This window comes from Ranitomeya variabilis, chromosome 4, assembly GCF_051348905.1.
Source record: "Ranitomeya variabilis isolate aRanVar5 chromosome 4, aRanVar5.hap1, whole genome shotgun sequence".
NCBI lineage: Eukaryota > Metazoa > Chordata > Amphibia > Anura > Dendrobatidae > Ranitomeya > Ranitomeya variabilis.
The window spans coordinates 134,338,141-134,351,946 of NC_135235.1; the positions used below are offsets into that span (position 1 = coordinate 134,338,141).

General features: G+C 44.3%; 2 protein-coding genes across 3 annotated transcripts in view; one reads left to right on the forward strand and one right to left on the reverse strand.

Moving 5' to 3' along the window:
- The window catches only part of CDH23 (cadherin related 23), a 1,745,895-nt gene that overhangs the window by 404,755 nt on the left and 1,327,334 nt on the right, over positions 1 to 13,806 (reverse strand). The gene's annotated exons all lie outside the window — the stretch shown is intronic.
- The window catches only part of C4H10orf105 (chromosome 4 C10orf105 homolog), a 50,801-nt gene continuing 37,329 nt past the window's right edge, over positions 335 to 13,806 (forward strand). The window contains exons 1-2 of one of the 2 annotated variants that reach the window (XM_077259286.1): positions 335 to 564; positions 727 to 819. In XM_077259286.1, coding sequence (XP_077115401.1) covers positions 801 to 819 — 19 coding nt within the window. In that variant the 5' untranslated portion in view covers positions 335 to 564; positions 727 to 800. The remainder of the gene's footprint in view (positions 565 to 726; positions 820 to 13,806) is intronic. The other variant, XM_077259285.1, reaches the window with a different exon arrangement.

Here is a 13,806-nt window from a genome sequence, read left to right on the forward strand (position 1 = left end):
CATTTTGTTAAAGTGCATTTGACTTCTGAACAATTGTATTTTTTTTTCTAATTCTGCAAAAAAGCAACAATATTGAGCCCAAAGTAAACAAAATCAGGATAGGGTATATCATTTCAGGTCACACAACATGCCAATAACAAAAATCAAGGTTTACAGATGCTTTCTCCTGCTACAAATGAATGAGAATTCTAATCATGCTTATCCTATAGTAAAGGAATTCATATTATTATGCTTTCAAATCTCTTGTCACTGGACATATTGACTAAAAGATTTCTGGGAAATAGGCTGGAGGAAAAGACTATAAAGAGGCTCTTTATAGGAACCTTCACACCATCTTTCCCTCCCCCTCCTCTTAAAGCCCATCTCAACTTCAGAACAACCTGAAGGCTGGCATTCAGTGAATAAAACCCAGCGACCAGACTGTACCATGTAAACATCCCACAGGGGGAAATGAGCTGTTAGGGAGACAACATTAAACTTTTCCAAGGGGAGCAAATCTGGAGAAGATCTAAGAAAAGGTAATGCCAAGTTTGGAGGATTTCTCCTTGATGTCACGGCAATCCGGTGGGTGCCGCTTTACTTTTCTCTTGTTCTGCAGATAGGACAAGATTTACGAAATGTTTCTAATTAGTTTCCATTAACGTTTTACTTTCTCTCCTTTGTCTGCATCATCCACTCCCCTCTCCTCCCTCTTGCTGCCTCTATCTTTCCATCCAACCCCCCCAGCAAAGGGCAACCAAGTTTGAGAAAAACAGGCATCCAGCAGGGCGCTGTAGAACCATGAGAGACTGGAAAACTGGATGAGAAGCTCAGAATCAGGTGGGATTTATTGTGATACATAAGTCATTGTAATGTCAAACTTAGTTATAAACTTGTTATAAATTTAATGACAGTACAAATAAGCAAGGGTTGCATAAATATCACAATGTAGACAAATCTTACGTCAGTGATGTGTGGATACGGCTGAGGAAGGCTACATACTATCTAATACACCTTCGTAATCACTTCTAGGTCGAGGAGTAAAACTGCTTCCATCTCTCAGGTTATTCATAAGATTTGTCATGCAGAATTTTGTGTTTATTCCTGAGCTATAAAGAAATTTATAATTGAATGCTACTCCCTATCAATCTCTTACGAGAAAAGACGATGTCATGTGTGTCTGTGATGTTGAGTTAACTCCCAGTTTGACACTAAATCCTTAAAGTGGAGCTGCAGTAACTGATAAAAAACAGATCTGCAACAGTCCTTGCACCTGTAGCACCCGTTGACTGTACTATAATGTGCGTTTCACTTACATGCACATTCTAACTTAATTGTTTTTTTTTAATGGATCCCATTATATACAAGTGCTTCTCACTAAATTAGAATATCATCAAAAAGTTAATCTTCAATAAAAAAAGTGAAACTCATATTATATAGAGTTATTGCAAACAGAGTGTTCTGTTTCAAGTGTTTATTTCTGTTTATGTTGATGATTATGGCTAACAGCCAATGAAAACCCAAAAGTCAGTAAATTAGAATAAATAAAAACACCTGCAAAGGCTTCCTAAGTGTTTAAAAAGGTTCCTTAGTCTATTTCAGTAGGCTTCACAATCACGTGGAAGACTGCTGACTTGACAGATGTCCAGAAGACAGTAATTGACACACTCCACAAGGAGGGTAAGCCACAAAAGGTCATTGCTAAAGAAGCTGGCTGTTCACAGAGTGCTGTATCCAAGCATATTCATGGAAAGTTGAGTGGAAGGAAAAAGTGTGGTAGAAAAAGGTGCACAAGCAACCGGGAAACCGCAGCTTTGAAAGGATTGTTAAGAAAAGGTCATTCAAAAATTTGGGGGAGATTCACAAGGAGTGGACTGCTGGAGTCATTGCTTCAAGAGCCACCACACACAGACTTATCCAGGACATGGGCTACAAGTGTTACTTTCCTTGTGACAAGCCACTCATGACCAATAGACAATGCCAGAAGCATCTTACCTGGGCCAAGAAGAAAAAGAACTGGACTGTTGCTCAGTAGTCCAATGTGTTGTTCTCATATGAAAGTAAATTTTGCATTTCGTTTGGAAATCAAGGTCCCAGAGTCTGGAGGAAGAGTGGAGAGGCACACAATCCAAGCTGCTTCAGGTCTAGTATGACGTTTCCACAATCAGTGATGGTTTGGGGAACCATGTCATCTGCTGGTGTGTAAGTCCACTGTGTTTTATCAAGACTAAAGTCAGCGCAGCTGTCTACCAGGAAATTTCAGAGCACTTCATGCTTCCCTCTGCCGACAAGCTTTTTGGAAATGGGAATTTCATTCTCCAGCAGGACTTGGCACCTGTCCACACTGTCAACAGTACCAATACCTGGTTTAAGGACAACAGTATCACTGTGCTTGATTGGCCAGCAAACTCTCCTGACCTTAACCCCATAGAGAATCTATGGGATATTGTCAAGAGGAAGATGAGAGACACCAGATCCAACAATGCAGACCAGCACCTCAGCAGTGCCACAGGCTGATTGCCTCCATGCCACACCGCATTGATGCAGTAATTGATGCAAAAGGAGCCCCGACCAAGTATTGAGTTCATTTACTGAACATACATTTCAGTTGGCCAACATTTCAAATTTTACAATAATTTTTCAGGCTGGTGTTATAAAGTATTCAAGTTTGCTGAGATAATGACTTTTGGGTTGTCATTGGCATTATTTATTTATTTATTTATTTATTTATTTTACTCATTTAAATAGTGCCATTAATTCCACAGCACTTTACAAACATTATTAAGCCATAATCATTATCATTAACAGAAATAAGCACTTGAAATAGATCAATCTGTTTGTAATTACTCTATATAATACATGAGTTTCACTTTTGTATTTTAGAACTGATATTCTAATTTAGTGGGAAGCACTTGTAACTTGATAGCATATTTCGGGGTACATATACTTTAACAGTTAACTTGCAAAGGTTATTTTGGGTGGAAAATGTAAACTGGTAGCCCACTATCTTAGTTCTCATCAATTAGACACCACATTCACTATAGAGAGCAGCTACTAATGGATTGTCAGAGGCCACCTGTCATTTACAGGCATCCTCCTGTATGTGATAGTGTGGGCATTTGCTTCTCTGGGCACCAGAGTTGCCAATTTGACTTTTTTATTTTTTCTGGACAGCTTATAAAAAATTACCTTGACAAGCCAGAGCTGGTATGTCACTCTCCACAAGGAGAAATCTTACCCCTTAGACCTCAGTCCAGAGCCTCTCACCTAGCCAAATCAGTTCTCATGCTTCGCACTGATGAGGGCCAACAGCCCGAAACACTGTGTCTGCGAATTGAGATTCTGATTTGGCTATTTATCCGAAGTCCTATTGCACGACTCGTTAAAGGGTTGATTGTGACTTGTAGGATCGCTACTTCCAATAAGTGGTGCTATAGAGTTCAAGTCCTCTTTTTCTTTAGCTTAGGAATCTAAGCTAAATGTTACCTCTCCCGGGCTGCTAACCCAAAACTATATAGGTAGGTAAGACCCTCACATGTAAAGCGCCATGGAACACATGGCGCTATAATAATAATAGATAATAATAATAATAATCCTGCTGTGATTAAAACTGCTATAGGCTATATGGAGGAGGCTACACTTAGCTTGCACCTGTTCACACCTGTTTTCGGAAGATGGAAGTGACGGTCAGTCTTTTGATATTTGTATACATAGTGTAACGACCCGCTGCGCAACTTACCGCAGGGGGCTGCACACTGAAATAGGAGAAGTAACTGAGGAATGTAGGTGAACTCACTAGTCTGTGTACAGGACCTGTCCCACGTGACTCTGGGGGAGTGGCCAGGGAACGGCAGAGAACTTCACTAGACTGTGTACAGGACAGGGGCGTGGCCTGAGCATGATGTGAGCAGTCGTCTGAGGCAGGTGCTCTTGCTCTGTATAAGCTATATGCAGGATTGCAGCCTGTAAAATTGGTGGCCAGGTACCTGAAATTATTGGGGAATCCATGACCAGTGTGGTGCCTGCGGATCTGAGTGCCTGCGGGGCAATGACCGGCAGAAGGAGCTCCAGGAAGGCGGCTGGGGAGCAGGAGAGAAAGACCCAAGATGGCGCTGGCCATGAGGAAAGGCTGTTAGAGGAGCCTGTGATTGCGGGGGAGGATCCTAGGAGAGCAGATGCAGCAGCCAGGCTGCAGCGCTTCGCCCGACAGACAGAGGAGATCCAGAGCCCAGCTGTGACAGGAAAGGTGAAAGATAAGCCTGTGGAGTACGGAGATATGGAGGAGCTGGAGGAGGAGGAGGGAGAGGACAGCGATGGTGGGAGCTGTTCTCTGCAGGAGAAGGAGGAGGAGAGCGGGGGAATCATGAAAGGCTCTGTGCTATGCATCGAGGGAATGCAGATTCCTGAGGAGCCCACTCTGAAGGATGTGTTTAAGGTGGTTTTATACAGTCACAATACTATCACCAACATGGCTCCACAGATGGGGTCATGCAGGCAGACATGTCCAAAATGCAACATTCCTTGCATGTGACTAAGGAAAGGATGGGAGAGGCGGAAAAACGCATTAGTGGTGCCGAGGACTGTATTGCTAAGGCGGATAAGGCTACAAAACGCATGAGTGCTGCGATTTCTGCCATACAAGTGAAAACGGACGACCTTGAAAATAGGTCCAGGCGCAATAATGTGCGGCTGATTGGGGTGCCTGAAAAGACGGAAGGCGCGGCGCCAACAGAGTTCTTTGAAAAATGGCTATTAAACCATATTGGAGCCGACAAGTTATCTCGGATGTATGCTATTGAAAGAGCACACTGCATGCCTATGTATCCCCTCCCCCCTGGGCGTCCTCCTAGACAAGTGCTAGTCAAGGTCTTGCACTACCGTGACAGAGAAGCCATTCTCAGACATGCCAGAGAGAACCCGGATTTGCAGATAAATGGCTCCAGGATTTCCATATTTCCGGACTTCTCCATAGAGGTGCAGAAGCAGAAAGCCAAATTTGTCCATATCAAGAAGAGGCTGAGGGAGATCGGCGTCACTTACTCGATGCTGTACCAGGCCAAACTAAGAGTGGTCGCTGAAGGGAAAGTGCACTTCTTCACGGAGGATAAAGAGGCACTCGGATGGCTGGACAGCAACGAGCAACATTTGCGTCAAGTGAAATTAAAGGACTCAGTGGGATGATAGAACTATCCTTTCTTATTCTTGTTTCTCTTTTACTGCCTCCTTTTTATTTTTTTTTTTGGAGGGATCCATTGGCTCCTTTTTACCCCCCCTGGGTTTTTTGTGTTCTTATGAGGTGGGGATGGGCCCTTGTTGGATCTCGAGTTGAAATTTAAATAGGCTGCAATCCACAAGTCATGTGAGAGTCCCAATAGTTTGGGACAAGCGGCGGGACTGTTGGACGGGGTTAACAGACTGTTCCGGATAAAGTGCGCTCTCCCCTCCATGTTAGGAGGGATGAAAGGATGGGATGGGGATTTGTTGGTGATGTTTCTCTGTTGTGTGGGGGGAGGGGGGTGGGGTTGGGGAAATATTTGTATAATGTACATCACCATGGTTACTGTGGTTGTGGCTTTGGCCGCAAATGGATTAAAGAATGTGGGATAATATGTACTGAGGAGGGAAAATGGTGGGAAGAATGAGAATTGTGAGTTGGAATGTCAGGGGTTTGGCGTCTGATGTGAAGTGGCAAGCTGTGTTTAAATTTTTGAATGATGCCAAGCCGTCAGTGATCTGTCTGCAGGAGACTCACATGGTGAAGGAGAGAACGCATTTTCTGGCTAAGAGATGTGTTCAGGTGGGGTACCATGCCACATTTTCAGCATATTCCAGGGGGGTCAGCATCCTCATCTGTGCTGGGGTACCTTTTGTGTATCACAAAGTAGTTATAGATCAGTCGGGTAGATTCGTATGTTTGCTTTGTAAATTGGACGGATGTCTGATGTGGCTGGTTTCAGTTTATATTCCACCACCATATTGTGGAAAGGTTATCCACAGAGTTCTGGGAATATTGGAGGAGACACCGCGGATACCGTTTTTATAAGAGGGGACTTTAACAACATTCTGGACGCACACTGGGATAGGGGGAGACGAGAGCCGTTGAAGTTGGGTGGTAATTGCATACCATTTGGTGCCATCCTGAGGGAAACTGCTCTGCATGATTTATGGAGGATTTCTCATCCTGAGGTGTATAAGTATTCCTGTTTTTCATCCTCTTTCACTTCTTTGTCAAGAATAGATCTGGCCTTGGGCAATTCACAGATGTTGGGCCTTGTAGGAGAGGTAACGTATATGGCTAGAACAATATCTGATCATTCCCCCATGAGTGTGATACTTGAGGGTGTGGGATCCTTGCCTGCTAGGGGGTGCATGTGGAGGCTGAATCCGTTCTGTCTACACCTTATTGATTTAGATGGACACATAGGGGGGGGGGGAATTAAGGAATATTTTAAAATTAATGCTGGGTCGGCTTCGGTATTGACGGTATGGGAGGCCATGAAGGCCTATTTCAGAGGGCTCTGTATTAAGGGGATATCCCAAATCAAGGCAGAAACAGGCAGGAAGGATCAGATGTTGATAAAAGAGTTGGAGGAGGCTGAGGAGGCATTAATTAACGATCAATCCCCAGAGGCACAGGGAAGGTTAAAGGTGGCGCAGAATAGAGTATGTCAGATGGCAATGAAAACAGCGGAACGTAGAAGAATGTTTCAAACTACCAAATACTTTGAAGAGGGGGACAGGGCGGGCCATCTCCTTTCCAGAATAGTGACGGCGCAGAGAGATTCCACACATATAGTCGCTTTGAAGGGAAGGGATGGGAAGGAGCACACTGGTTGCAAAGCAATTTTGGAGGTGATGACGGAGTATTACTCGGATCTTTATAAATCACGGGTACAGCCAACAATGGAGGAGGTGGATGGTTTCTTGACAGGGGTACAGCTTCCCAGACTCTAAGTGGCTGATCGCGGACTTCTCGAGGAGCCGTTTAATTTGGAGGAGCTTGACGCCGCATTGGTCTCTATGCCCAATGATAAAGCCCTGGGGGTAGATGGGATCCCGGGGGAGGTGTATAAAAAATATAAAGATATACTGCTTCCTGCCTTATTGGAGGTGTATGCTACTGGTCTGGTGGAGGGGGAGCTGCCAAGGTCCATGCGGGAGGCAATAATTGTTGTACTGCCAAAACAGGGTAAGGATCCGAGGGATCCAGCTTCTTATCGCCCAATCTCGTTACTAACGACAGATATCAAAATCTTGGCCAAGATGTTGGCTAACCGTCTTAACAAGGTGATAACAACACTAATACACCGGGACCAGTCCGGATTTATGCCCAATAGTTCTACAGCGTGTAATCTTCGACGACTGTTTCTCAATATGCAGGTAAAGGCGGATAATATGGGTCGGAGGATTGTGGTGTCTTTAGATGCCGCTAAGGCGTTTGATAGTGTGAAGAGGCGGTATTTGTGGGCGGTCATGAAGGCTATGGGTTTTGGTGAGTGGTTCATACGTTGGGTGCAGCTGATGTATGCGTCTCCAAGAGCCAGGATACGGGTGAATGGAGTCTTGTCGGGGGATTTCCCTTTGTATAGGGGAATGCGGCAGGGGTGCCCCTTGTCTCCTCTGCTGTTTGCAATTGCTGTTGAGCCCTTGGCGGTGGCAATACGGAGGGACAGGGATGTAAAGGGGTTTCGGTATGGAAACTATGAAGACAAAAATAGCCCTGTACGCTGACGACATGTTATTGTTCTTGGAAGATGCACAGGAGTCTCTGGGGGCCGCTATGAACAGTGTTTCTAAATTTGGGGCTCTTTCCGGATTATCTATTAATTGGGAGAAGTCTGTGTTGTTGCCCATGGACGCGGCGGCTCCTCTGACTCTTGACCCTGGGAATCCCTTAAGAGTAGTACATGAGTTTAAGTATCTGGGCATTGTGGTTTCGGACAAAATAGAGGACTATGTGCGGCTCAACCTGACTCTTTTACTTGGGAAGTTCCAGCAGAAGATTGTGGCCTGGAAGAAGCTATTTCTGTTGGTCGCAGGCAGAGCCAATTTGATCAAAATGATACTTATGCCTACTCCTCTACATATTGCATAATGCTCCAGTGTGGCTGCCTCAGAGTAAATTTTATAGGATCAATACTCTATTTAGGGATTTAATTTGGAAGGGTGGACGGGCGCGCATCAAATTGGAACATCTGCAAAGGGCAAGGGATGAGGGTGGTCTGGCAGTCCCCAATCCATGGATTTACTATATAGCATCTCAATGCCAGCACATGGTAGGTTGGGGAGAGCCAGAACAGAGTTCTTCAGTGGGGATAATCATTGAACGCGCGGTAGGGAAGGGCCCATTGTTGGCCAGTCTTGAAGCAGGTAGATTCAGAATTAACCCCCCAAAATTCCCAACAATAGCTATGATGGGGAAAGTATGGCAGAAAATTAAGCAATGGAGGGGAGTAACGGAATTTACGAGATATACGCCAATTTGGTTTGAACCTAGGTTGGCAGAGCTCATGAGATTGCGAGGGTTCGGTCAGTGGAGGCGCATTGGCATTTGATTCGTGTCTCAGTTGCTTGATGGAGATGTTATTAAAACATTCGAGACACTTAGGACTGAGTTTCCTTTAATCCAGAAGTCATTCTTTCAGTACCTGCAGCTGAGACATGCCCTAAACTGTCAAAATGAGGTGTGGCACGTGAATCTGCAGTCAGATAGCTTGCTGAATCTTATTGGGCCTCGGAGGAGTACGAGGGGGTTCATTACCTTGATGTACAGGGGTCTGATGGATACCTTTTTATTGAAGCATCCGTTAAGGATTAAGGAGAAATGGGTGGCGGATGTGGGCCCCTTGTCGGAGTCCCAGTGGGAGTCCATACTTCAATATATCCCCAGGGCTTCCCTGAGTGAGTCTAAGAGGGTGTCACAGTTATACCTGGTGTATAGGGTGTACAGGACCCCGGCATGGATGAGGAAGGCAGGACTGAGAGGTGACTCAGAATGTCCCAGGTGTGGTGAGGAAGGCGCTGATCTGCTACATATGATGTGGTCGTGTGCTCGCCTCCAACCCTTTTGGGTGAAGGTGCTTAACTTGATCCAGGAGGTGACAGGTGTAGATGTGGTGTGTAACCCACTGACTTGCCTTTTGGGCTGTATGGATGATATTGCTACGAATGAATGTGGAAGGCTGACTATCGCAAGATTGCTGTATGCTGCGAGAAAGCTTATCGCAATGCACTGGTTGGATGAAAAACCACCAGGGAAAAAGGAATTTATCAACAAGATAAATTTTATTGTCCTTATGGAAAGAAATATATACAGTAAGAAAGGTCAGAATACAAAATTTGAAAATGTGTGGGGTGGATGGATGGATTACCCAGGTGTGGCATCTGCTGAGTTACTGCAAAGTAGAATGGGTGTTGTGTAGTTAATTCTGGGGGGACTCCTACATGTACAGGCATGTTTTTGTAAAGCTTGTTATCTTTTCTCAAGAGGTGATGCTGTCAAATGGTTGTATTGGATAATGGGCAAGAGATTGGGGGGAGGAGGAGAGGGGTTGGTTAGGTGGTAAGGGTGTTGTTTAGTAAAATGAAAATATATTATCAGGTCATGTATCTAATGTACGGTATTTGTCTGGAAATTGTATCGGACTGTGTTAATGGCGTGTCATATGCTTTAATAAAAAATACATGATTTAAAAGACTGTGTACAGGACTTGTCCCACATGACTGTGGAGGAGTGGCCGGGGGTGGAGCCAGGCGCTGACGGCCAGCGGAGAAAAAAAAACCCAGAGACAAGTCAATGCGTGCCAAGTTCAGAACCGAGAGATCCAAGCGGTTCCATGGACTGAGACGTAAGGGTAGTCAAGTCGAAGCCAGAGGTCAAAAAGCTAGAACGAGCAGTGTGGTACAATAGGGACAAACTGTAATGGAGTATCAATAGCCAAGCCAGAGAGTCAGAACCGAAGAAGACAATAGTACCAAAATGTGAGACAGAGAACAGAGTGAGCGGACAGACCAGGTTATACATGGGAGGCAATCAAGCAATGCCGTATACACGCACACCAGGGGGTCAGACACACAGTCAGAACTGACTGAGAATCTGACTGATTATCTGACATGTATAACTGACAGAGAATCTTAGCCAGGAAGGGGTATATATGTCCCTCCCAGATCCAAATAGAGGCACAGAACATTAACCCCATGACAGCAGGGGTGGAACCCCATCTGTAACTATGACACATAGATTCTCTGACTAACCACTTCACCCATCAGCCTATGGCGGTTTTAATCACAGCACGGTCCTACCAACCCATATACAGTTGAAACCAGAAGTTTACATACACTATATAAAAAGACACATCAGCATGTTTTTCTCAATATCTGTTTTAGGTCAATTAGGATTACCATAATTATTATTATTTGCCAAATGCGAGAAGAATGAGAGAGAGAGAATGTTTTAACACATTTTTATTACTAACTGCTAAGTCAAAAGTTTACATACATTTAATTAGTTTTTGGTACCATTACCCTTAAACTGAATGACTTGGGTCAACCGTTTGGGTTACCCTTCCACAAGCTTCTCACAATAGTTAGTCGGAATTTAGGCCCATTCCTCCTGACAAAACTGGTGTAACTGATCTAGGTTTGCTCACATCTGCCTTTTCAGCTTTGCTCATACATTTTCAATAGGATTGAGATCAGGGCTTTGTGATGGCCACTCCAAAACATTGACTTTGCTATCCTTAAGCCACTTTGTTACCATTTTGGCAGTATGCTTCAGGTCATTGTCCATTTGGAAGACCCATTTCCCCCAAAGCTTTACCTTCCTGGCTGATGTGTTGAGATGTTGCTTCAGTATTTCCACATAATCTTCTTTTCCTATGATGCCATCTATTTTGTGAAGTGCATCAGTCCCTTCTGCAGCAAAACAACTCCACAACAAGATGCTGCCACCCCCGTGTTTCAGAGTTGGGATGGTGTTTTTAGGCTACCAAGCTTCTCCCTTTTTCCTCCAAACGTAATGATGGTCATTATGCCCCAAAAATTCAATTTTAGTTTCATCAGACCACAGGACATGTATTCAAAAATTAAGTTCTTTGTTCCTGTGTGCATTTGCAAACATTAATCTGGCTTTTTTTATGTTTCTTTTGGAGTAATGGCTTCTTCCTGGCAGAGTGGCCTTTCAGCCCATGTTGATACAGTACTTGCTTCACTGTGGATATTGATACAATCTTACCAGCTTCTGCCATCATCTTCACAAGGTCTTTTGCTTCTTTCCTTGGGTTGATATGCACATGTCGGACCAAAGCACTTTCATCTCTGGGACACAGAACCAGTCTCCTTCCTAAGCAGTATGATGGCTGGACATTCTCATCTTGTTTATACTTTCGTATAATTGTTTGTACAGATGAACGAGGCACCTTCAGGTATCTTGAAATTGTACCCAAGGATGAGCGAGACTTGTGCAAGTCCACAAATTCTCTTCCTGATAACTTAGCTGATTTATTGAGACTTTCCCATGATTCTACACAAAGAAGTAGTGTGTTTCAGGTCTGCTTTAAAATACATCCACATGTGTGTCTCTAATTAACTCAGATGTTGCCAAAAAAAGGGAAAAGCCCTTTAATGTGACTGGCTTCCTCTGTCTGTAGACCCGTTGCGCATCCGGGATCAGCTGAATGATTCACTGCACATGCGCATAATTCGTTATGTCCTCTTGTACAAAGATGGCGGCAGTCAGTGAATCATTCGACTGATCCCGGTGGCGGCGTGTTCGAGATGGTGTTCCGTTGGTGGTACCGTGCAAGAGGCTGCGTGAGTGTGAAAGTGTGAGTTTGTGAGTGTTTGAGTGTGTGAGTGAGTGTGTGTGAGAGTGTGAGTGTGTGGTGTGTACGGCATATAGAGTGTGTGTGGTGCGACAGTGTTGCGCTGGTGGTACCGCGCAATAGGTTGGTACCAGCAGCAGTTTCCATATTGAGACACTCATCACTTGGGTGTCCCAATATGGCAGTTGGTGAACTTCCTCCGCTTGGAATTCTGTGATATGGTGACATCTGGACAGAACAGGAAATTAAAACATTACAAGGCAATTATATAAATAGACTAGATGGTGGCCCGATTCTAACGCATTGGGTATTCTAGAATATGTATGTAGTATGTAGCACAGCCCACGTAGTATATAGCACAGCCCACATAGTATGTAGCACAGCCACGTAGTATATAGCACAGCGACGTAGTATATAACACAGCTCACGTAGTATATTGCACAGCCACATAGTATATAACACACCCCACGTAGTATATAACACAGGCTACGCAGTATATAACACAGCCCATGTAGCATATTGCACAGCCCACAAAGTATATAACACAGCCCATGTAGTATATTGCACAGCCACGCAGTATATAACACAGGTCACGTAGTATATAGCACAGCGATGTAGTATATAACACAGCCCTCGTAGTATAAAGCACAGCCCACGTAGTATATTGCACAGCCACATAGTATATAACACAGCTCACACAGTATATAACACAGCCCACGCAGTATATAACACAGCCCATGTAGTATATAGTAGTGTGGGCACCATATCCTTGTTAATAACTATTTTTTATTTTAATTGTTTTTTTAACTCACCTTCCGGCTGCCGCCAGATCCAGCCCAGACCTTTACCGTTCCCAGTAATGCCTTTCGGCAATAACCCGTGATCATGTAGCAGTCTCGCGAGACCGCTACATCATCATCTTGCGACACTGCTACGTGATCTCGAGTCATTGCCGCAATGTATTCTTGGGACCGGAGCGTCGCGAGGAGCGGGAAAGGGTGCTGCGGAAGCTGGAAGGTGAGAATATAATGGTTTTTTTTATTATTATTTTTAATATTTTCTGATTTTACTATTGATGCTGCATAGGCAGCATCAATAGTAAAAAGTGAAGTGGTGTTTAACTCCCGCCCCAATCAGCGACCCGTGATTTCCGTTATGGAAATTACAGACAGATAGAAGTACCCCTTAGGCAATTATATATATATAAACTAGATGGTGGCCCGATTCGAACGCATCGGGTATTCTAGAAGATGTATGTATGTATGTACTTTGCGCATAGCACAGCCACGTAGTATACAGCACAGCCACACAGTATATAACACAGCCACATAGTATATAACACAAATAGCCAAGTAGTCTATAGCACAGCCAGTATGTAGCAGCCACATAGTATGTAGCACAGCCCACATAACACAGACAGCCACGTAGTATATAGCACAGCCACGTAGTATATAGCAGCCACGTAGTGTATATAGCAGCCACGTAGTATATAGCACAGCCCATGTAATATATAGCACAGCCCACGTAGTATATAGCACAGCCCATGTAGTATATACAGTAACAGCCCATGCAGTATATAGCACAGCCCACATAATATATAGCACAGCCCACATAATATATAGCACAGCCCATGTAATATATAGCACAGCCCACGTAATATATAGCACAGCCCACGCAGTATATAACACAGGCCACACAGTATATAACACAGGCCACGTAGAATATAACACAGCCCATGCAGTATATAGCAGCCACGCAGTATATAACACAGCCCACGCAGTATATGACACTGCCCACGTACAATATAACACAGGCCACGCAGTATATAGCACAGCCCACGCAGTATATAACATAGCCCACGCAGTATATAACACAGCCCACGCAGTATATAGCTGTGTGGGCACCATATCCCTGTTAAAAAAAATTGAAATAAAAAATAGTTATACACTCACCCTCTGGAGTCCACCAAAGCTGTCCTGATGCGCTCGATGCTGCCGCCAGCTTC